Genomic DNA, 23488 nt, shown 5'->3' with positions numbered 1-23488 from the left:
AGAGAGAGAGAGAGAGAGAGAGAGACAGAGAGAAAGGGAGAGAGAGAGAGAGTAAATGGGTATTTTTTCTGTGCAATTATACAAGCATTCACTACAGTACCCTCACAATGGTGAATCCCAGTCACATGGAGTCAGCATACAGCACAACACAAAGCCTGTGACAACTTCTTATTACTTTCACATGGATGAAGAAACTCAGGTCACAGAAAACAGTTGTTTTATTTATCAGATTAGGAGACAGTGTACCTGAAGAACTGGCTTTACATCTATAAAATAACAAAATATATTTCATGTAGTCATAATATTTGAAGCACCTGCTGGGAGCCAAACATTCATTGAAGCAGATCAGAGCATTACACAGCATCAATGAGAACAACAACGGTGGTAGCAGGATAATGTCTGCACTTTCATGTTGACAATATAACAACTTCAACAAATAATGTAAAGTAACAATACAACAACATACCTGCATTTGTCTCGTAAAAATACATGTCTTGATTCTCATGACCAGCCTGCAACTAAATTTGCCCCCTGCCGAAATATCTGTTATACTTGTTAAATACTGTATAAAGACTCCACTAAAATACCCTTTTTGTACTGGATTTAAACATCTGCATATTCTGTCCCATTCCTGGAGTGTAGAATATACTGGAGAAACAGTAAGTGTGACATCACCATGAGGAACAGCTGAAAAGAGCTTGACTCTTTGCAGCCATGTGGGGAATCAAACCTGAGCCTTCTGTGTGACAAGCGACTGCTTTAACCACTGGGCTACCAGATCACAGCCACAAGGGGAGACAACTCCTGGACACCTCATCTCTGTGCTTCTATATTGTGAGACTAAATAGATCACATGTCAACTGAATTCACTAGTAGCCCACTACAGAATTACAAAACACACACTAACTTGATGAGTCATCAGAAACAAGAATATATTTTATTGCAAGGAAATGAGAAAAAACAGTTTTACACAAGTAAAATAGAAAAAAATATCAACAGGAATATACAATGCAATTACTAAGATCTAGATGGAAAAATAGAGATTCAATCACAATTCAAGGCATGTGTTTTCAATATTTGTACACCTACCTACACTGAATTCATTCAAAAATATTGTTACAATGCTTAAGTCGCTTCATACTGACATTCCTTGATAACAATCAGTCAACAAAATACATCATAACTTAGATAATTACAGATGTTACCTGGATGAAAGCTTTACTTGGGTATCTATATTGTGTCAGTAAAACTATACACTGATTTACACTCTTGTTGGTATCTTCTTAATGAAACCCTCTACCCTGGACTCTCATTCAACACGCATGTTGTTACAATCTGAAAACAAACTTCCCATCTACTGCAACAAGAATGGAAATGGTATTTTCAACAAAATTTGCACCATGAAATTGCACTTTTAAGAAAATCTGATATGCACCACAACATGTTTACATGCTTCTGTATGAATTATGCGAGTCAAATAAGGTACAAATTTCCTTGTCACAAAAACTGCTCACCAAATGCATTTTAAAAATATCATCTGTATCTTTTGCAGCATGGTACAAATTACACTTTTTAACATAACAAACACATGTGTTGAGACCAAGTCGATATGGTATACTTTGTTTACACAAGCTGAAACAGCCATTCTACACCTTGCATTGATAACCAATGTTAAAAAACATCACACAGGTTGAACACATGATGCATAATTGAAAACATGCTGAGCTATACAGGTGAATTAATATGTAGGCATACAGATATTGAGATCTAGTTCTGTGATAACATATCTAAAAATGGTGTATTCCCATACTGCCTACAGTTCCAAACTGCCTACAGGTTAAAACATGATACGGTCCAGTGATCAGAAAGTGAATTTAATGGTAATACACTGATCTGACCTGTTCTACCCCTGCTAAAATGAACTTGACCAGTTAGTTGGTTAATGAACTGACCTGTTCTACGGTGTCTTCCAACTCTGCCTACAGAAGTTCAAAAAATGACATGTGTTGGTTGGTAAGACATCTTTATTCATTCTGAGAGTTCGCAGTCTTTACATGGAGACATGGATATATCATGAAAAATTGATAAGTTTTACAGTCTTTTACTGGTTTTACAGTCTCTTACTGGTTTCACAATTACACACAACTGACAAGAATGTCCATTTCGTTGCCATGGACTGCGATATGTGACGGGACCCTGATAACATGTATTTGCATGATTATTTTTGTTTTGGTGGTATAGTATTCTTCTGTATATGTTATTTATTAGATCTGGTCTTTTTTGTTGTTGAAGTAATATTTGAGAGCCTGTATGGACTCTTTACCTATTTCATATTTTTTTAACCTTTTTAATTCGGCATCCCATTCAAATTTCCCTTAATACTCAGTTGTTGGGGGTTTTTTTTGGTAGTAACACCAATCTTTCAAAATTTCTATTTTTCGTTCTCCTCATTTCCTAAAAGTGTACTACCCGATCGCCGGAATACCTTAGTTGTGCGTGCAACATTAAATAAAGCAAATAACCACCACTACTTTACTCCAAACGACACACCCCTTCTTCATTGAAAATTGGGCTGTTCCATTATTCTACAGGGCAAAAAATCAGTTCCCACGCTGCCTACAATATTTTTGTTGGCAGTTTGGGATGTAGGCAGTTTGGAACTGTAGGCAGTATGGGACCTAACCCTAAAAATAGGTACATACTACATGTGGTCTGAGAAGGGATTTCCCGTTAGTACGTCATAAATACATGGCATGCTTCAACATTAGTATCAGGAATAAATAAGTCATCGCTTTAATCTTGTTTTGTAAAATGTACTGATATTCATTGAATTTGATGTATGTAAATACCAAACATATTTCTTTCAGATTGTTGTCAAACATCCAAAACAAAAATACACAGAAATAACCTTGCAATTTGTGACAACTGTATTTTTATTGATAACTTTGCCTGTTATCTGAATGGACACAAATGTTTCTTAGACTTCACTGCTTCAGCACATGTTTTACATGAAGCCAGCTGAGAGGAAGATGCTAGGGTATATATCACAATAGTCAGCAGAGCAAGCCGGAATGATATACATCTAAGAGAGCTGTAATTGGTTCCAACTTCCATCCTATGAGGTTGCTACAGGTTTGGTCAGTTCAGAAAACCACACGTTACCATGATAATGGCAGATTCCCAGCAAACGATGTACAAAATTTGATGAGATCCACAGCCTACTGCTGGAGAATGGGACTGTGATACACTCCATGACCATCCTCCACTCGGCTCCTCCGCACTCTCATATTACACTCCCCCTCCGCTCCTTTCCACCGGAATCTTCACTTCTGCACTCTGTTCTGCCGCCATGGCAAGTCGCGAGTTTGACACCCGGCCGCTCTTAAGAGCACTCATCAGCTGCAACAAGTCATCAGCTCATCAGGACCAAAATAACTCAGTGATGGTGACCACTGTCCAGAAACATTAATCATAATCATGCTAACCACTAGCATAGTATCAACTTATATCCTACATATCTACAGCAGTGGTCATCTCACTGTGGTAAACCAGTACGCGAGTCATTGGTTAGACACACCACCTCATCTGTCTGAGACAAGACAGAAAACTGAAGGGGAACATACAGGTTTCTCTCAAGTTGTGGTGATGTTATAGAAAGAACTAGCACCAAAACACTTGGTTGTGCATGGACGAATGTACAATAACAAGATTGAGCAAAAACACTTTAATTCTTTTGTTGATTACTTAATGCTGCTGTAACATTAAATCATAACTCTATCACTAATTCCTCTGTCTTTGTCAAGTGCAAACCATGAGAGAGAAACAGTTTCTGCTATTAGCATACATTATATACGGCTGACAAAGAAACCAAACCCAATTCATAAAAGGAAATCATGCAAAAAGAAATAAAACCTCAAAACTGATTGTGGCTGAATCAGAGGCATGTGGAAGAAAGTCCATGACCCAAAGATACACATTGAACCAATGCATACAAGAAGATTGTTTGAAAGGCAGTGCTGCAAAGCTAACCAATGAAAAAGTAAACAAATGTTTACAACTTCTATATTTTACTATAAGAGCAACGTTTCAGATCCTTATATCTTTGTCAAGCAGGACAGAATATTGATCATGGTACAGTATTATCGTAAAGCGATTCACGTTACCCCTTTCATGTTTGATACTGTTGTTAACGGTCATTCTGTACCATGTTCATTATCCAGGCCTGCTTGACAATGACACAAGGATATCTACCAAAACATTGCTATCACAGGGACACTACTACAAACTTGCTAGCCATAAACATTTTGTCTACATTTGCAAGAAGTTTCTTGGGGAACCAGGCTCCGAGGTTTTGAGCTGACTTCAAACCTTTGTGTATGGTACATACTGTAATTTGTGACTCAGGCCTTGTCTATGTGTTTAGGTAAATCAATTAGATTTCAATGCATGACTACACTTGTGGTAAGAGATAAACAAAGTGGAGTTTGACTTGGATGTCCTGCCCATGAAGCCTGGTCCCCCCGTTAGTGCACGGTGCAGCTCACACTGGTCCAGCCTGGAGGACACTGACGCCACAACCTGCTGCCTGACTCAGCACACTAACAAGACAGTAAACAGATGCTGGTAAGTCTATAACACACTGATCTGGATGTACAGGACCTTCCACAGCAAGGATGGCACAAGAATGTTCTGCCTCTGACTCCCCTAGAGCACACGGATGACCTATGATGACCTGGAATCTCCAACTGGAGACAAACAGGGGACACTGGGAACCTACCAGGGGAAGACAAGCATGAGGATCTATTCTTTGCAATCTCCAACAATACTGGGGTATTTGTGATCTGTTGTGCCCTTGAATCATGATAATATTGTGGTAGTTGGGACCAATTCATCTTTTGCATGGCAACCATCTAGGACAAAAACTAGGGTCGGTCTCTAATAGTTGAGGACTGCAATGAGTCATTCCATGGACATACTGTGCACAAGTCTCAATATAGGTTCGTCCAAAGCAAGGATAGCTAATTCTTCCCTGGATTCTACATGGGGAGACAAACACAAGTTACTGGGGACCTATTGTTCTTCCATACACTGAAGTGTGACAACAATGATAAAGGACTATTGGAAACTACTCTCTCTTTGAATGCTGACAGGTAGACAACCTTGTGAATTATTCTGCCCTTTGGATGCTAGCAGTGAGCTATTCTGCTCAAGAATGCCCAAAGGGAGACAACCTAGGGAGCTATTCTGCCATAGAATGCTGTAGAGGGAGACAACCTAAGAAGCTATTCTGGTACAAACAGAACTGGTAAAAGCAGGAGAAGCAACTGAATCATGTTTCTTGAAACACAACAAAAATTCTAACAAATGTAACCAAAATGCTTGTACAAATTAAAAATACAGAAAAATACAGCAAGTATGATTGTGAGAGAGCAATTTTAGTTTTTTCATAACAATACAAACATTTCATGATGGTCAGTTTCGAATGTGAAGGAAAATCTCAAATGCTGACTATACATGAGGCTTCACTTGGTGAAAGTTATGAGTACAGCCATGCTGCTGGAAATTTAAAAGCAATCAGAAGTGGACTAAGAGTGATCTGATTCAACTGTACACTGAGAGTTGCACCACCCTTGACAATTAGCCAAGTTTTAAGTTTCTGCTGGAATATCAGTAAGAAAGTCGTGAGAATCTCTTCTGACTCTAGATCACTGGCGGCCCACATGTTCCCCAAACTGTGTTGAAGTACCAATAATGTACTGGTCAAGAGATCTAAACCTCAAAACACTGGTCCCATGTACCTCGGACAGCTTCTTAGTGAGAGACACAAACTAGTGATGATAGCTGTTCTGTTTATTGTCGAAGGACAAATACATGGGCAGTACTGATACAAGACAACAGAAAGATGGTGCAGATTTTAATTCACGAAAAAACTAATGATAACGATGTAAGTCTCTATTGGCAGACATCAAGTTCAGGGGACCTATTTTGACTTCAGAAATCGTACCCATGTACATATAACTTCGACTTATCAATTCCACCATTTCCTTGCTACGTGATCTTTAAACATGCATCCACAAGACAATGACTGATTTCAGAGCGACACATATCACAATGGATCTTAAAGTAAAGCTGAAATGCGCCAGGTCCAATCTGAGAGTGAAACTCCACTGACATATTTAACAATATGCTTAATATACCATGACTGGTTTGAGAGTGAGACCCCAACAGATAAAAATGCAACTGTGCCACAATGGATCGGGAGATAAAGCAAATAGACCATAACCAATTTGGGAGTGAAACAACCTTTTTGTGGTCAGTCCTACAGTGATCTAAGAGTGAAATGCAAGATGTACCATGACTGATTTGAAAGAGAAGTCCCAGAGCATAATGATTTATCTATGAGTCACATGTGTGATGTACCATGACCAATGTGATGAAAGTGAAACCCTCCATAAGAAATGAAACCCTGAGTGGAGTGAAACTACAGGAGGCGGAACTAATGTGGACCAATCACATTGACAACACAAACCACACCATCCTCCCTTACCTACCAACGTTGCCATGGTAACTAGTGTTTGTGCTTTTGTTTTTTCTGTAATAAAAGGATTTACTTGTAGCATGGGATATTTGTTTGATGATAAAACCATGTGTACTGAGTGTGTCTACCGAGGGCTGTTTTTAATGAATTATTGTAATACTTACAGGCTCTACTGAGACACAATGACAGTACTTGTACAACACTTCAATACTCAGGTACCATGGAGGTAAACATCACATTCAAGATTACTGCACGTGTTATACAGTGGTGTGTGTGCTTGTGTGTGTGAATCTGTCTGTGTCTTCATACCTCATCCACACTGGCATATCTGTGTGACCAGTGATCATATAGCTGCTTCCTCAAACCACAGAGGAAATAGATTTCATGCCCAATGCTGGGAGCATAAAACACAACCAATTCCAGTGAACTGAAACTCATTTGGGTCATATCACAGTAACCATGCAAGCCAACAGCAACCATACAAGCCCACTGCAACCATACCAGCCAACTGCAACCATACAAGCCAACTGCAACCATACAAGCCAACAGCAACCATACAAGCCAACAGCAACCATACAAGCCACCAGCAACCATACAAGCCAACTGCAACCATACAAGCCAACTGCAACCATACAAGCCAACTGCAACCATACAAGCCATGCAGCCATACAGCCTACTGCTAGCATACGGCCGACTGCAAGCATACAGCCTACTGTAACCATACTGCCTACTGCAACCATATGGCCTACTTCAACCATACAGCGTATTGCAACCATAGAGGTTACTGCTACCATACAGCCTACTGCTACCATACAGCCTACTGCAACCATACAGCCTACTGCAACCATATGACCTACTGCAACCATATGCCCTATAGCCTACTGCAACCACACAGCCTACTGCTACCATACAGCCTACTGCAACCATATGGCCTACTGCAACCACACAGCCTATTGCAATTGTAGAGCCTACTGTAACACAGTGAAATATGAGGACAAACAAACTGTACAACATTTGATACTGAAGGTCAGTATGAAGATGTACATGATATATAATTCTAACCTGGGTCTATGCCATAAGTTCAAACCAAATCCTTGGAAACATGTGAGGTGAATGCTCAGTTTGGATGTCCTCCCTTCAGAGAGGCAAGCTTGCATGATATTGGCTGGAACTGCCTTAGTATTAGTTTCATTATAATCAGCATTTACACTTTGTTTCCAGACTGATGATGGTGTGGCATGCTTTACCTATGTCATGGCAATATGAATCTTGAAATATGACGCACAACTACTGCTACTACTTGAGGTACTGTCAAGTAGTGGGATAGTGAACACCTGAGATGGAATAGCTGGTTGATGAAAACATTTCAGATTCAACACCAAATCAGTGAAGACCTCAGATATAGAATAGCTGGTCAATGAACACCTCACAGATGACGCCCCTTCCAGGCACCACCTTTCACATTTCATTAGGAGAATGAGTTGAGTCTTAGGCCATCCATATTTTGTCATGATCTGTCTGACAGAGGGCAGGTAAATGAATAGAATAAAGAGATAACAACAAGAAAACAACAATAAAAAGTGTTTTCACTAATTGTGTTACTTAAATAATGAAATTTTAGAACATTGGTAATGTGTAACAGGGATTAACTACTACTAAGAAGACAATTTTCAGCTCCAAGTCGAACTGGACAAAATCATTTCAAAGACCAAGTGAACACCTGTTTTGTATTGATTACCTGACAAAGTGAACACCTGTTCTAAGCTGATTACCAGACGAAAGGATCACCTGCTTTGATTACCTGACAAAGTGAACACCTGTTCTAAGCTGATTACCAGATGAAAGGATCACCTGCTTTGATTACCTGACAAAGTGAACACCTGTTATTCTAAGCTGATTACCAGATCGAAAGGATCACCTGCTTTGATTACCTGACAAAGTGAACACCTGTTCTAAGCTGATTACCAGACGAAAGGATCACCTGCTTTGATTACCTGACAAAGTGAACACCTGTTCTAAGCTGATTACCAGACGAAAGGATCACCTGCTTTGATTACCTGACAAAGTGAACACCTGTTCTAAGCTGATTACCAGACGAAAAGGATCACCTGCTTTGATTACCTGACAAAGTGAACACCTGTTCTAAGCTGATTACCAGATCACCTGAAAAAGGATCACCTGCAAAGTGAGACACCTGTTCTAAGCTGATTACCAGACAAAAAGGATCACCTGCTTTGATTACCTGACAAAGTGAACACCTGTTCTAAGCTGATTACCAGATCGAAAGGATCACCTGCTTTGATTACCTGACAAAGTGAACACCTGTTCTAAGCTGATTACCAGACGAAAGGATCACCTGCTTTGATTACCTGACAAAGTGAACACCTGTTCTAAGCTGATTACCAGATGAAAGGATCACCTGCTTTGATTACCTGACAAAGTGAACACCTGTTCTAAGCTGATTACCAGACGAAAGGATCACCTGCTTTGATTACCTGACAAAGTGAACACCTGTTCTAAGCTGATTACCAGACGAAAGGATCACCTGCTTTGATTACCTGACAAAGTGAACACCTGTTCTAAGCTGATTACCAGACGAAAGGATCACCTGCTTTGATTACCTGACAAAGTGAACACCTGTTCTAAGCTGATTACCAGACGAAAGGATCACCTGCTTTGATTACCTGACAAAGTGAACACCTGTTCTAAGCTGATTACCAGACGAAAGGATCACCTGCCTTTGATTACCTGACAAAGTTAACACCTGTTCTGATGCAACTTTCCTGGGGATAGTGACTTATTGTCCCAAGAAGGTCGCATAACCTAAATATAAAGACCTCTTGAAGGAAGACTTGAGTGTACTCACAACCTGCTCCAGCACAAACCCTCTTACCTGGAGGTACTCTCCGAGGTCTACTTGAGCATTCTTGTTGAGGTCTACTTCACTGAGAATCTCATGGAGTTGATCTTCAGTCACTTTTTCTCCAATTTTCTGCAAAATACAACACACTGGTTATAATGCAATCCTTCATCCAACGCAGTACAAACATGTCTACAAGAAGATGAAGATTTGAGACATAGCAGTCATTCCACAATGGCTGAAAATGGAAAATCTCCTGAACTTTTCCTAAAGCAGCTTTAAAGATTAAACTTTCTTAATGAATTCTATAGTTGCATATAAAATCTTCAGTTTTATCAAATAGGTTACATTTTCAAGACTTAAAGAATCTCATATGAATTTCAAAACAAGGACCCATGGATCCAAATACACATAAAATATCAATTTTAGTTTCTCCGCTGAGCATGCAAACTATTGCGATATGATGTTAATATCTACATCTATATGTTGTTATAATATCCCAGTATCAATGAAGCTCCTCTAACACATCCAGTCCTTCTATACAAAATGTTAGAAACGGCTACTTGAAAACAAAACCATATAGCTGAGTTAGACTTGAGCAAATATGTTAATGAGATGTATGAACATATGACATACTGACTGTCTACACATCAATATTCTGATCAGATAAGGCCAAAATATAATAATTTTCAACCAAACTTTCGAAAAATTTGAGACTAGAGCTACTTACATTATACTACATAAAAAGCAATAAACGAACACTCTTTTTCATCCATCCAAAGATTAGACATTAGAATCATCCATCCAACAACTAGCCCCGACGATCATTACTCCTCTAACTACTAGCCCCCACAATCACTCCTCCAACTACTAGCCCGACAAAAACTCCTCCATCTACTGGCCCCGACAATCACTCCTCCATCTACTAGCCCTGACAATCCCTCCTCCAAATACTGGCCCCGACAATCCCTCATCCAACTACCAGCTCTGACAATCCCTCCTCCAACTACTAGACCTGACAATCCCTCCTCCAAATACTGGCCCCGACAAAACTCCTCCATCTACTGGCCCTGACGATCACTCCTCCATCTACTGGCCCATTTACTGACAATGACAATCCTCCTCCATCTACTGGCCCCAACGATCACTCCTCCATCTACTTGCCCTGACAATCACTCCTCCATCTACTGGCCCTGACAATCACTCCTCCATCTACTGGTCCTAACGATGACTCCTTGAACTACTGGCGCTAACAATCACTCCTCCATCTCCTGGCCCTGACGATCACTCCTCCAACTACTAGCCCTGACAATCACACCTCCATCTACTGGCCCTGACAATCACTCCTCCAACTACTGGTCCTAACGATGACTCCTTGTACTACTGGCCCTAACGATCAGTCCTTCAACTACTGGCCTTAACGATCCCTCCTCCATCTACTGGTCCTGACAATCACTCCTCCATCTACTGGTCCTAACGATGACTCCTTGAACTACTGGCACTAACAATCACTCCTCCATCTCCTGGCCCTGACGATCACTCCTCCATCTACTAGCCCTGACAATCACTCATCCAACTACTGGCCCCGACAATCACTCCTCCATCTACTGGCCCTGACAATCACTCATCCAACTACTGGCCCTAACGATGACTCCTTGAACTATTGGCCCTAACGATCAGTCCTTCAACTACTGGCCTTTACGATCCCTCTCCATCTACTGGTCCTGACAATCCCTTCTCCAACTACTATCCAAAGAGTTCAGCCCATCCAACCCTCCCATAATGTTCTCAAATACTCAGACATTCACATCTATGTAGAAAAGAATGAGTGAGGTTTTACACAATTATTTCAGAATATTCCAGCAATATCATGGCGGGGGCACACCAGAAATGGGCTTCACACATTGTACCCATGTGGAGAACCGAACCCTGGTCTTCGACGTGATGAGGAACACTCTAACCACCATGATACCCCACTGTCCCATGTAGAACTTTGTGTTTACTGACTTATTACAACCAGTTTTATCAAGACCAATATGACAAAAGGTTTAAACATATGAATGTTACCTTCTCAGCATCATATCTCAAACTCTACTAAAATGCTGTTGTGTAGATTTGTGAGCACTTCATCAAATGAAGTGTAAAAAAGTGAAATGAATTTCTAGTGGTCTGCACTATTTCTGAACAAATAAAGAGTGGTTGAATCTGGAGCAGTGAAGCTGTTGCTCCTACAGGCAGCAATCTCCTCAAAGCAAAACAGCCATGTTGTGTAGCCATTACAGCCATCCAATTCCAGACTAGACTCCCTGCACAAAATTGCCTCTGGATGAGATGATGTTTACTGTGATATGCATAAGCCATTTGTTCTACTGTTAGTTTATAACAGCAAATCTTCCCATTTTAATTATTGAACCACCAAAATTAATAATTTGAGAAGATTAAATACATTCTGATGTCAAGAATTCATATCTATCACGATATATTTTATTATCTTATTGAAAGGATCTGCTGGCAATCAGCAACGTAAGCATGTAGGTACTGTAGCTCACAACATATTTTACATCACCAGCTGGAGAAATCGGCTGCAAGTTATGGAAAATGTAGCTGTACAGAAGGCTACAAGGTTTTTGATCACATGTGCAATGTAGTATGTTTGAGATGAGGAGGCAGTTAAACGTCAATATATATGTGGTTTAATTCTGTAAAAAATGTTCTTTAGTCAATTCAAACTATGTATTACAATTTCTGAGATGCTAAGAATTTCCTTTTCAAAAGATTATCCACATTACTTTGAGAACATAATGTCCATGTATTTTCCGCAATATGAATAGTGTTTGATCAGACGAAGAAAAGTAAAGTTTTATACAAGAAATCCAAGATTAACACAGGGTAGAAATTAATTCATATTTTCACAAGTCAACAAAAAATGATCTTGTATAAAATCAAAATTGAAATATAAGTGAAAGAAATGACTCTTGTTTTTCTTGAATCAGTTCATGATGCACACTAGTAGGCCTCCGATTAATTGAAATAATCGAAGATTGACTAAACAACCAAGCAATTGATCAAGTTTTCTCATAATCAAACACAAACAATTTTGGAACACTTTTTTGCATTAACAATATTTTTCACAAGGTTGGTTTTGTCTGTCATTAATTTACATTTCAGAAGCACTAAAAGTTCGTTCCAGGTCATGATTAAATTATTCTTAAAGACTCCAGAAAATATATGTCCCTAACATACTAGTCATCCTTTAATGAGGTGTAAAATTTGCAAATGCATTTTGTGCAATTTGCAAAAAAACACACATAAAAAACCCCTAAAGAATTACATGTTTTTTCTTTAATTTGTTTTTGTACATTAAGAAACATTACAGGAAAATTTGATAAATGACGCTAACCAATTATTTTTTCGATGACTGATCAGTTGTAATGAACCAATCATCAATTATGAGATTTTAACCAATTCCCATCACTAACGCACACATGGTTGAATATAGTTGCATGCAGTCCCAGAGGTTGGTTATTTCATGATTCAGCTGCTAGTTGCAGAGTTCAATCTGAACAAAGTAATAAAAGTTTCAGAATGAGCCCGGTGAGAGAAGGAATAAAAGGAACAGACCCCTGGTAGATATGCAACAGACGAAAGTGCACCACAATCTCACCCTGACCTCTGGCCCTGGCGACCTGAACAACATGGAGGTGACAAGGAACGTAACTGAGTTATGGACTCAACATATTCAGAAGGAGAAGATCACTCAGCTGAAATGCACCACAAAGTTTTACCTGGGATGTACAGATCACGCAACACCCATCAAAAATAAATAAATAAAACACACAGACAAAGAATGTGCTTCAAAAACAAAATAAATAAATAAAAGTATAAAGTGGTGACTATTTTTCAAACTGTTGAAGAAAATATTGCAATGTAAGAAAAGTGTTTGATTCTGCCATTCTCTACATGAGTGTGCAGTGAAGCAGGTTAGACAGGACACCAGGTGTTAAGCCACTGTGCTAGGGCAGAAGGTCTACATGGTCTGAAGTCTTGACAACACCACTGGAAGCTAACAGGAAGCAGCAGCACATGAACAAACCTCACTTTCAAAATAGGCAAGTTTCTGTCAAAAGAATACAAGAATGTGTCACTGAATAGATGAACAATGTATAGATGGAGTAGTAGTGTATTGGTGGATTAATTCGTCGAAATGGACAAAACTATTCCTTCTGTACCATTACTTACCTGTCATTTCATTGTAAAAATGTTTATCAAAATTGTGGTAACTTGACAAAAGACCTTGAATGTAGCAATTAAGGTTTTAATGAGATATATCCTACCACTTTTGTTTATTACTGTGAGGAGAAAGTAAGCTTTTAGCGATATTGCACATATATGATTGAGACATTAAGAATGGGCTCATCGTATGGGGGAATCGAACTCAGGTGTTCTGAGTGAAAAGCAAACACTTCAACCACTGTGCTGCCGATATTGTACCTATGTGTCTTACAAACCAGTGTCTTCCTAGCCCAACACTTGAACCTCCAGGCTAACACCAAACTTGATCCAGAGGAGCAACTAAGGAGACAGTTGTCAACATTTGAAGGTTGACCTACTATCAACAGTGTCGTGAGGTAGACAAAGGTCATTTTCCTTCCCCATGTAAGAATGGGCAATCTCAGATTGGTTCACGTGACCATGAACCAATTACCATGCATGCCTGGTGAACAGGATGAAATAAACCCTGAATACCCCTTATCACAATAGTACAACGTATATTATAACCTGTCCTCTTCGTGTTACCAGAACCAGTAAACATGCTTGACTGCATTATACAACAGTCCAGCATTCTCACCTGACGTTTTGAGGTGATGCAGTGATACCAGTGGAGTATCCTGGCATGTACAGCATTTGTCATTAATCAAAATATATCAAATCCCTGTCTACTTGACAACAGGATGCAACTTATCTACAATGAGAGGAATATATTCATTGACTTCCTGATAGTCTTTGACTAACAATGCTCCAATCACAGCACTTGTTGCAAGATTCTCTCCACTGATGACCTATGTGTAGAGGCTTACCTAATACATAAGTGAGGTGAGTTAAGAGATTGACACTGATTTTCTTTCCACACTTGTAACAGTTTGGTATATGTTCACATATCAGCAGGACTAGTCTTGCTTCAGCTTGCTGCATTTACTTTTGCCCAACATGCTGTAAACTAGCCCATCAGTACCTAAACCCCCAGCATAACTAGCCCATCAGTACCTAAACCCTCAGCATAACTAGCCCATCAGTACCTAAACCTCCAGCAAAACTAGCCCATCAGTACCTAATTCTTCAGCAAAACTAGCCCATCAGTACCTAATTCTTCAGCATAACTAGCCCATCAGTACCTAATTCTTCAGCAAAACTAGCCCATCAGTACCTAATCCTTCAGCATAACTAGCCCATCAGTACCTAATTCTTCAGCAAAACAAGCCCATCAGTACCATAACTAGCCCATCAGTACCTCATTCTTCAAACCCCATCAGTACCTAAACCTTCAGCATAACTAGCCCATCAGTACCTAAACCCCAGCATAACTAGCCCATCAGTACCTAAACCCTCAGCATAACTAGCCCATCAGTACCTCATTCTTCAGCATAACTAGCCCATCAGTACCTAAACCTTCAGCATAACTAGCCCATCAGTACCTCATTCTTCAGCATAACTAGCCCATCAGTACCTAATCCTTCAGCATAACTAGCCCATCAGTACCTAAACCTTCAGCATAACTAGCCCATCAGTACCTAAACCTTCAGCATAACTAGCCCATCAGTACCTAAACCCTCAGCATAACTAGCCCATCAGTACCTAAACCTTCAGCATAACTAGCCCATCAGTACCTAAACCCTCAGCATAACTAGCCCATCAGTACCTAAACCCTCAGCATAACTAGCCCATCAGTACCTAATCCTTCAGCATAACTAGCCCATCAGTACCTAAACCCCCAGCATAACTAGCCCATCAGTACCTAAACCCTCAGCATAACTAGCCCATCAGTACCTAAACCCCCAGTATAACTAGCCCATCAGTACCTAAACCCTCAGCATAACCAGCCAATCAGTTTATTAACCTTTAGACTGCTGCAAATTAGTGACATAACAGTAGTACATCAATATATTCAAAGTTGCTTTAACATGTTATTAGTGTTTGGAACCAAATGGCCTCTGTCACATGCAAATGATAAATGATTTGATCGGCTGCAACTTCAGTTGAGGTCAAAGCTGCTGAGTTTGTTCATTGTCATAACACAAAGTGCCTCGTTAAACTTCTCATCTCCACGACAAACTTACAACCTTGACATGGCACAGACTCAAACTCTCAGACAGCCACCTACCAGATTCTCATTTACTGCTTGGTGAACATAAGTACATATTGCTGTATTGTACAAGAGTCGTGTACAACAAAACATTTCCTATGTATGTTAAAACACAGACTTGCTGTCTTGCAACAAACATGGCAGAGTGTATTGAGTAGAACATCCTTGGCAGGTCTGACATATGTACTAGTGTGCAGGTTATATCTACACGGAAGAAGAACGGTTTCCAAGCTGCCAAGCCCATGGACTGCACTGATACACACAACACTGCATTCAGCAATAATCAGTCACACCAACACTCAAGGCAAATGATATCACTGTGAATAAAACATATCTAGCACTAACTTTATAAATGTTACCAACAAAACATTCAACAATAACACAATTATAATAACTATGTAAAATAATTTATACAAAATGTACATAACAGTCTGTTGTTAATTACAACATAAAGTTAAAAACATGAGAGAAAATCTTTGAAGGATGACAACTTCTTATTTCCCAGATTTCAGTATGGACGACATAAGCTGTCTGCCCCTAACATGACTGAATGAAAGAAGAAGCCAACCAGACAAGATTGATGCCCACATTCTACCAGCTAGTCAGTCCAAACATCCTGAACAAGGCAATATTAAGACAAGGACTCACCTTGAAGTATCTGCGCAGGTCGTTGATGGTGATGTAGCCCTTGTTGTCATAGTCCAGGCCCTTGAATCTCTTCACGTACATGTTGATTTCATCCTTAGTAAAGTTAATAGGAGCCTGCAATTCCGAGGCCTTCTTAATGTCTAGACCCATCTCCCTGCGGAGGAAGCGTTTTGCTCTTTCCGTCTCCTCCTAGACAAAGATGTACACAGCAAGTTCAGACATACAAGCATGTGCAACCATGTACAAATGCAACAAAAATAAAGAAATTATAAAACAGAAAGTTAAGACATACAGACCAGGAAGCAGGAACTCACTGAATATGCAGGACATTGTTAATGTCAGGGTCCGAGACGGACCTGCAATCAATACTACAGCCACCTAGTGTTGTACAGTCAATAAGGGACATGAGTTAAGGCTATACTGAAGTTTCTCAACCTAAAATCAGGGTAGATGCTGCCTGAATATACAAATACAGAAGTCTTGAGTATGCACGGCTAGAAGAGATCATTGAGCTGTTGAACAGAGATGAGTTGTTTTGCACGTTTTCAGGTCAATAAACATTTTTCTAAAATCTACTCCTGGAGACACAATCAATACATTCTGTCTACATATATAGTGAAATCATATTTATTATCCATATGGTGAAACATAATCAGCGTCATATATATCATATGTGCACATGTGTACATATCGTTTTTTCCTAGCAACCATTGTTTCTGTATTTTGTCGTCTATGATGTCAATGAATAGGGCCGTCACACTTGCTTACTGTGTTTTGCTGCACAAATGTACATGAATAAAATGTATAATAAAGAAATTATTACACTCTCAATAATCTCTATTTTTTCAGATTTTCTTTGAACTTTAATATCTCCTGGATTATAGGGTAGAGAGTAATTCACCTTGGTCTGGATAACATGTTCTCAACAGCAGTTCTCTGACACTTTATGCACCAATGAGTTGAGACTGATGTATTTTTTCCATATGCTTCCATCTTGCAATGAAGTTGCATGTCAAATATTAATGAATAAGTTTGATTTAAACAAAAGTCTGCAAACAACAAACCTTCTGTTTTGTTTTATTCCACTTGAGTTCTTCAGCCATGATTTCAATGATGCGTGGCAAGGCTTCCTCTGCTGCATGAACGTTGCAGAACGCCAGACGAGTACGTCGTGCGAGGACATCTATTGCTGAACAGGCATACTCCCGCACAGCGTACTTCACCTGTCAGTGAGTGGTATCAGTTAGTGAGGGCTTGTATACTACATGAGCAATATTCTTGTCATGTTATGGCAGACAGACATACTCCCGCAGAGCGTACTTCACCTGTCAGTGAGTGGTATCAGTTAGTGAGGGCTTGTATACTACATGAGCAATATTCTTGTCATGTTATGGCAGACAGACATACTCCGGCACAGCGTACTTCACCTGTCAGTGAGTGGTATCAGTTAGTGAGGGCTTGTATACTACATGAGCAATATTCTTGTCATGTTATGGCAGACAGACATACTCCCGCAGAGCGTACTTCACCTGTCAGTGAGTGGTATCAGTTAGTGAGGGCTTGTATACTACATGAGCAATATTCTTGTCATGTTATGGCAGACAGACATACTCCCGCAGAGCGTACTTCACCTGTCAGTGAGTGGTATCAGTTAGTGAGGGCTTGTATACTACATGAGCAATATTCTTGTCATGTTATGGCAGACAGACATACTCCCGCACAGCGTACTTCACCTGTCAGTGAGTGGTATCAGTTAGTGAGGGCTTGTATACTACATGAGCAATATTCTTGTCATGTTATGGCATACTACATCAGACAGACATACTCCCGCAGAGCGTACTTCACCTGTCAGTGAGTGGTATCAGTTAGTGAGGGCTTGTATACTACATGAGCAATATTCTTGTCATGTTATGGCAGACAGACATCACAGGCTTCATACACTGTTATCATGTGGCCATACCAACTGCTGGTTATGACAGCCATTTAACTCTGCACCACTGTGATTGATGCAAGGACTAGAGAGACAATATACTCCTGGCATCATAAATAGATCATACCACGCTCGGTCTCATTACATACGAATTATATGAAACGAGTGTCCTTCCTATGGTATCTGACTTTCGGTCAGATACAATAGGAAGGACCATAGGTTCGTATAATTTATGCGTAATGAGACCGAGTGTCAATATTTTATTATTACCCACGTCTTACATGCATTAAATTGACAAAATAGGCGTATTTTTGTTATTTTATTTTTTACCCAACCCGGTTTCATATGCATTAAGAGTTTTGTACAAAATTTTTGCATGGCGTCACACTGTAATATTTTTATACCTTCAAACCGAAACCACGATGCATGTCAGTTTCATATACAAATTCCTACAGTAAACTACTCCGTAGCAACATGTTTTTGGTACTTGCTACTACTAACATCACTGGTGGAAACATTGATGTTTTCACAGATGTAATGTCTCAGTTCGACTCACAATTAAACAGCGACTTGCGTTTTAAATGTTCCCACAATGCATATAAGTTGTAGAATGAAAAATAGTTACGTCAGAATGTGACCTATTGAGAGGTCATCGGTTATCAATCAAATCGTTAGAATCTCAGGTCAAGTCGTTCTGACACAGGTCAAACGAAACACTTTCGTGTCAGATTAGTATGCAACTACCCTACATTGACCCGCGTGGGTAATAAAAGCTAATAACTTGCTATAGATACCTGAAATAGCTTCAAGTTATGAAAAGCGTTCAGTTTTGTGTGCTCAACTTCAACATTTCTGATTGGTCAATCTGTCTCACACCAAACATCAACCACTTCTGATTGTTTATATGCCTGACTCGTCAATCTGTCTCACACCAATCATTCACAACTTCTGATTGGTCAATCTGTCTTACACCAAACATCAACAACTTTTGATTGGTCAATCTGTCTCACACCAAACATCAACCACTTCTGATTCATTACCTCAGCCTCTGTATAGGGGTACTCCTCTGATAATCTCCTCCCAACAATGGGCCAGCGGCGTCCTGTCAGGTTGGCCAGCTTGGCCACCTTGAATGCCTTGTCTCCATATGTGTTGGCCAGATGCTGAGCAACCTGGAGGCAACAGATATTAGGGTTACACCATGCTTTTGTCCTATGTACTTCTTGAATGTTTGCAGTTAAGTATTAACAAGCAATGCACCACAAAGACTACACAATTCCTTTGATCAGACTTCGGAGTTGGCTTGCCAAAACTTCTCATTTCTTCCCCCTTTTTACAGATTGTGTTATGCTTAGTGGTCAAATATGGATGATTATCAACTGAGCCAATTTAAATCCACAGCAATAGGGATGGACAAGTGCTAAAGAAGGCACACACACATTAAACACCACATTTCTCAACTCATGTCTTTTATTCCTACTATTAACATCTGAAATAGGTAATTCTTCACGAGCCTTACTTCATTCTCCAGCCCAAAGTCCTGGACGAGCCTGATGAAGAGCGTGGGAGTGAAGCCATGTGATCCCTCCACCATCAAGCCCTCTGTACGGCAGCCCGAAGTGGGGGTCAGGCCACACACCTCCACAGCCTTGTCAATGGTCTCCTGCGCCATGTGACGGTACGTCGTCCATTTCCCTCCTAGAACAAACCCAGATAGAGAGTTAGTGTCAGTACATCATGATGCTATTAGGGAGGGATGCCTTGAAGGATGCATCTATCTTACCCATCTATTGTTTGACTGGCATTCTAGAAGATGGCGAGTCAATAATGATTACGACTTTATGGATAACAACTTCTTGTCTATTACAAAGAGCAATGTTCAAGTGTAGATTCTTAAACCATTGTCAGGCTGTAGTGGGACCAGGTGTCTTAGTGTTATTGCCAAGAGCCAAACTTAAACTGGACTCAAAAACCAAAACAATCCATCTCAGCATGCTGCAGCAACTCACTACATTAAGACCTGTGACCCCAGTGTAGCCTGGTAATCTACACCTGAACATTGTTCTATGTGATTAACAAGAAGCTGTGTTATCTATAAAATCATAATACCCATGCTAGGTCTAACCACTCTGGTGAAGCTCATGGCCACAGGTATGGTACTGACAACCAGGAATCACAACTAGTGTGAGCTATGTTACGGTACAGGAGTTACGATCATCCTAGCACTAAGGTTGCCTTGAACTCCTGACAGGCAAGGTGTCAGACTTGATGTATAAATAATAACATTAGGTATTTCTCAGTTTACCAGTATTTGGCAATGGTTGCACATGAAAGTGTGAACCATCCCATTCGTACACAGCAGACATTGGTTCCATCTCATGCTAGTCTCAGCAAACTCCAGGAAATAACAATATGGCATCAGGGTCCTGTTATGTCCTACCTCCTCTTTAAGGCTTAGTCAAGATGTACGTACCTGCTATTGTTATAAGACTATCAGCAGCAACCTCTATAATGTGGTTTCTGGCGATGGATTGAGTATCCGATTTGTTGGGGTCGGCTACAAGTGGCCTGAGCCCACTCCAGGCAGACAATACATCGCCTCTCCGCACACTGGGAAAACAAGTAAAACAATAGCGATATACATGATCAACTGCTGATGATTCTCGCATGAAATGTAGTAGAGAATAAAAAACAAACCAGTATAGTATAAATTTGTTATCGTTACAGCAATATACTCTTAACTGTTATACATACTTCATTGTGATATGAATACCTGATATACATGTATTGTTTCATTCATGATTTCAAAAAGTTATGTAAATATAATTCAGTCAATGCAGGCATAAAATGTGACCTCAGAGCTCTGTTACTATTCGCATGTCAGGCCCATGTCAGGCCCATTTTGCAAGTTGCTAGGCTACTGGTAGTCTAAGCTTAATGTCTACAGTGATTGTCAGTGTCATATAGCATATGCAGTCATAAAGTTGTTTCACAGACGCAGCAAATCTCACCTTCAACATCTGGATTTAAATAATTCCTAATTTCATTAAGTATGAACTGAATCTCTTTTTCTGTGGGTTGTGGGTAGTCTGTGACATCGCAGGGGCTGTCCGTCGTGCCTGGCACAACAAACAACATTCACTGCAGATAATGCACAACAATAACATCATTGTCTATAGTCATCAACAGCCAAGACACCATGCTCACATATTCTCAAACTATGTTAACATAGATGAGGAAGAATTAAGTGAATAATGAACTGGTTAGAACTAATAGGAGGGATTTCAGATTATTTCTTCTATATGACTGCAAGGTATAAGCCGCAGGGGTGGAAATAACTTTAAAATTGCTAGTGGCAACTGGTACAGTGGCACATGTAAAATCACTTGCCCTGATAATTTTTCTACTTATACTGGCCGATTTTCTTGTTGATTTTTTAAATAAACAACATAATTAACTATTGGAAAGTCAACTGGACACCGGTACAGTGTGATATACAAATTTGCTTGCCCGACAGAAAAAGACACTGGACTGGGGCATCAGGCAATGGGTTATTTCCACCCCTGAAGCCACATGATTACAACAATAGTCTCACAGAAGTGTCTCTGGGGAGACAGATGACTAAGTGATGAACAGTGAAGGGTGTCATGTTGTTCTCAACAATGAAGCAGTGTGATATCACTTCAATTGACCAGTCAGCATAAGTGAGTGAGTGAGTGAGTGAGTGTTGGGTTTTATGATGCTATGAGCAATATTCCAGCAATATCTTGGCAGGGTAACCAGATATGGGCTTCACACACCGTAATCATGTGGGGGAGTGAACCTGGGTCTTCAGCATGACAAGAGAAGGCTTCAACCACTAGCCTACCCCACAGCCCAACCAATCAACATTAAGAATAGCTACATGTTTATATAAGGGAAGGTTGTTGGTTACACACAATATGTCAGCACTTATGATTAATATTTCTCATTTAACAACTGGGAACAGAACACCTTAATTAGAAATGCAGATGTGTCGTTACTCTCAGCAACCACCAACTACTGGAAATAGTCATGGTTTTACCACAAGTAAATGTTTTCTAACAGTGGCCTGGTTACCATCACAATTTGTGACTAATATTCTCATACATTCCAGGCTCATTTCAATCACATCACAATGGAATCATTAACGCTGATTCACCATCCCAAAACAACAGATACCTTCCTCCAAGAACACCTTACCATGTTGGTTTTTGTTGCATACTGAGCAACTCTTTAGTGCTGGGCCGCAATATTTCAGCTGTACAGAGCGACCTGTACTGAGTTCAGACCAGACAAACTTGTGATTGATACACACACTCAGGGTATAAAAACACCTTCAGGGTATGTGGACACACCTTCAGGGTATGAGGATGCACCTTCAGGGTATGTGGACGCACCTTCAGGGTATGTGGATGCACCTTCAGGGTATGAGGATGCACCTTCAGGGTATGTGGACACACCTTCAGGGTATGAGGACACACCTTCAGGGTATGTGGACACACCTTCAGGGGGGACACACCTTCATGAGGACACACCTTCACAGGGGTATGTGGACACACCTTCAGGGTATGAGGACACACCTTCAGGGTATGGGCACACCTTCAGGGTATGAGGACACACCTTCAAGGTATGTGGACACACCTTCATGGTATGTGGACACACCTTCATGGTATGTGGACACACCTTCATGGTATGTGGACACACTTTCAGGGTATGTGGACACACCTTCAGGGTATGAGGACACACCTTCATGGTATGTGGACACACCTTCAGGGTATGTGGACACACCTTCAACCATATCACCTATCCTGACCACCAGATCAATCACTGGATTGTCTGACCGAGTGCAGCATTGACCAACAAACACACAACCCATGTTACCTGCTAGTGTGACTTTCTGCCATGGCAAGAAGAAGATGACCCTCCCGTCACTGGTAGATGGATCAAGCAAACCCATACTCTCAGGACTGGAACACAAACAATAGGTCTAAGAAAAGGGTCCTAAACTGTAATGTGTACATAGTTTGGGACAGTGGTTGATAGTGCGAGGTCTACACTGTCAGATGATCACTAAATCAGCCAGATCCAAATCAAAGTGGGGTAATGGGTTTCCATGTGATCACCCATTTC

At 40.3% G+C, this 23488-nt stretch overlaps 1 protein-coding gene and 2 long non-coding RNA genes across 5 annotated transcripts in view; all 3 read right to left on the bottom strand.

Annotated features, from left to right (window-relative positions):
• Positions 1-200: 200 nt before the first annotated feature.
• Positions 201-23488, bottom strand: part of LOC124273926 (glycerol-3-phosphate dehydrogenase, mitochondrial-like) — a 39210-nt gene continuing 15922 nt past the window's right edge. Inside the window, exons 8-17 of the mRNA XM_046709269.1 lie at positions 23240-23325; positions 21349-21456; positions 20811-20945; positions 19857-20035; positions 19378-19509; positions 17472-17630; positions 16408-16596; positions 13492-13515; positions 9432-9530; positions 201-3399 (exon numbers count right to left, since the gene is read on the bottom strand). Coding sequence (XP_046565225.1) covers positions 3289-3399; positions 9432-9530; positions 13492-13515; positions 16408-16596; positions 17472-17630; positions 19378-19509; positions 19857-20035; positions 20811-20945; positions 21349-21456; positions 23240-23325 — 1222 coding nt within the window. The 3' untranslated portion in view covers positions 201-3288. The remainder of the gene's footprint in view (positions 3400-9431; positions 9531-13491; positions 13516-16407; positions 16597-17471; positions 17631-19377; positions 19510-19856; positions 20036-20810; positions 20946-21348; positions 21457-23239; positions 23326-23488) is intronic.
• Positions 9537-12732, bottom strand: LOC124273960. The gene is made up of 3 exons (XR_006897794.1): positions 10717-12732; positions 10514-10632; positions 9537-10450 (listed from the first exon to the last, which is right to left on the bottom strand). It is a non-coding gene; the product is annotated as an uncharacterized LOC124273960 (long non-coding RNA).
• LOC124273958 lies at positions 13522-16401 on the bottom strand. Of its 3 annotated transcripts, none has more exons than XR_006897790.1 (3): positions 15258-16401; positions 14760-14861; positions 13522-14663 (listed from the first exon to the last, which is right to left on the bottom strand). It is a non-coding gene; the product is annotated as an uncharacterized LOC124273958 (long non-coding RNA). The 3 variants fall into 3 exon arrangements; XR_006897791.1 differs by having other exon boundaries at positions 14792-14861; XR_006897792.1 differs by having other exon boundaries at positions 13522-14695; positions 14824-14861.

The sequence above is a fragment of the Haliotis rubra genome, unplaced genomic scaffold (genome assembly GCF_003918875.1).
Source record: "Haliotis rubra isolate DU_JTF1 unplaced genomic scaffold, ASM391887v1 Scf186, whole genome shotgun sequence".
NCBI lineage: Eukaryota > Metazoa > Mollusca > Gastropoda > Lepetellida > Haliotidae > Haliotis > Haliotis rubra.
The sequence above is the reverse complement of the archived record's forward strand: the minus strand, read 5'-3'. Positions and strand labels throughout refer to the sequence as shown.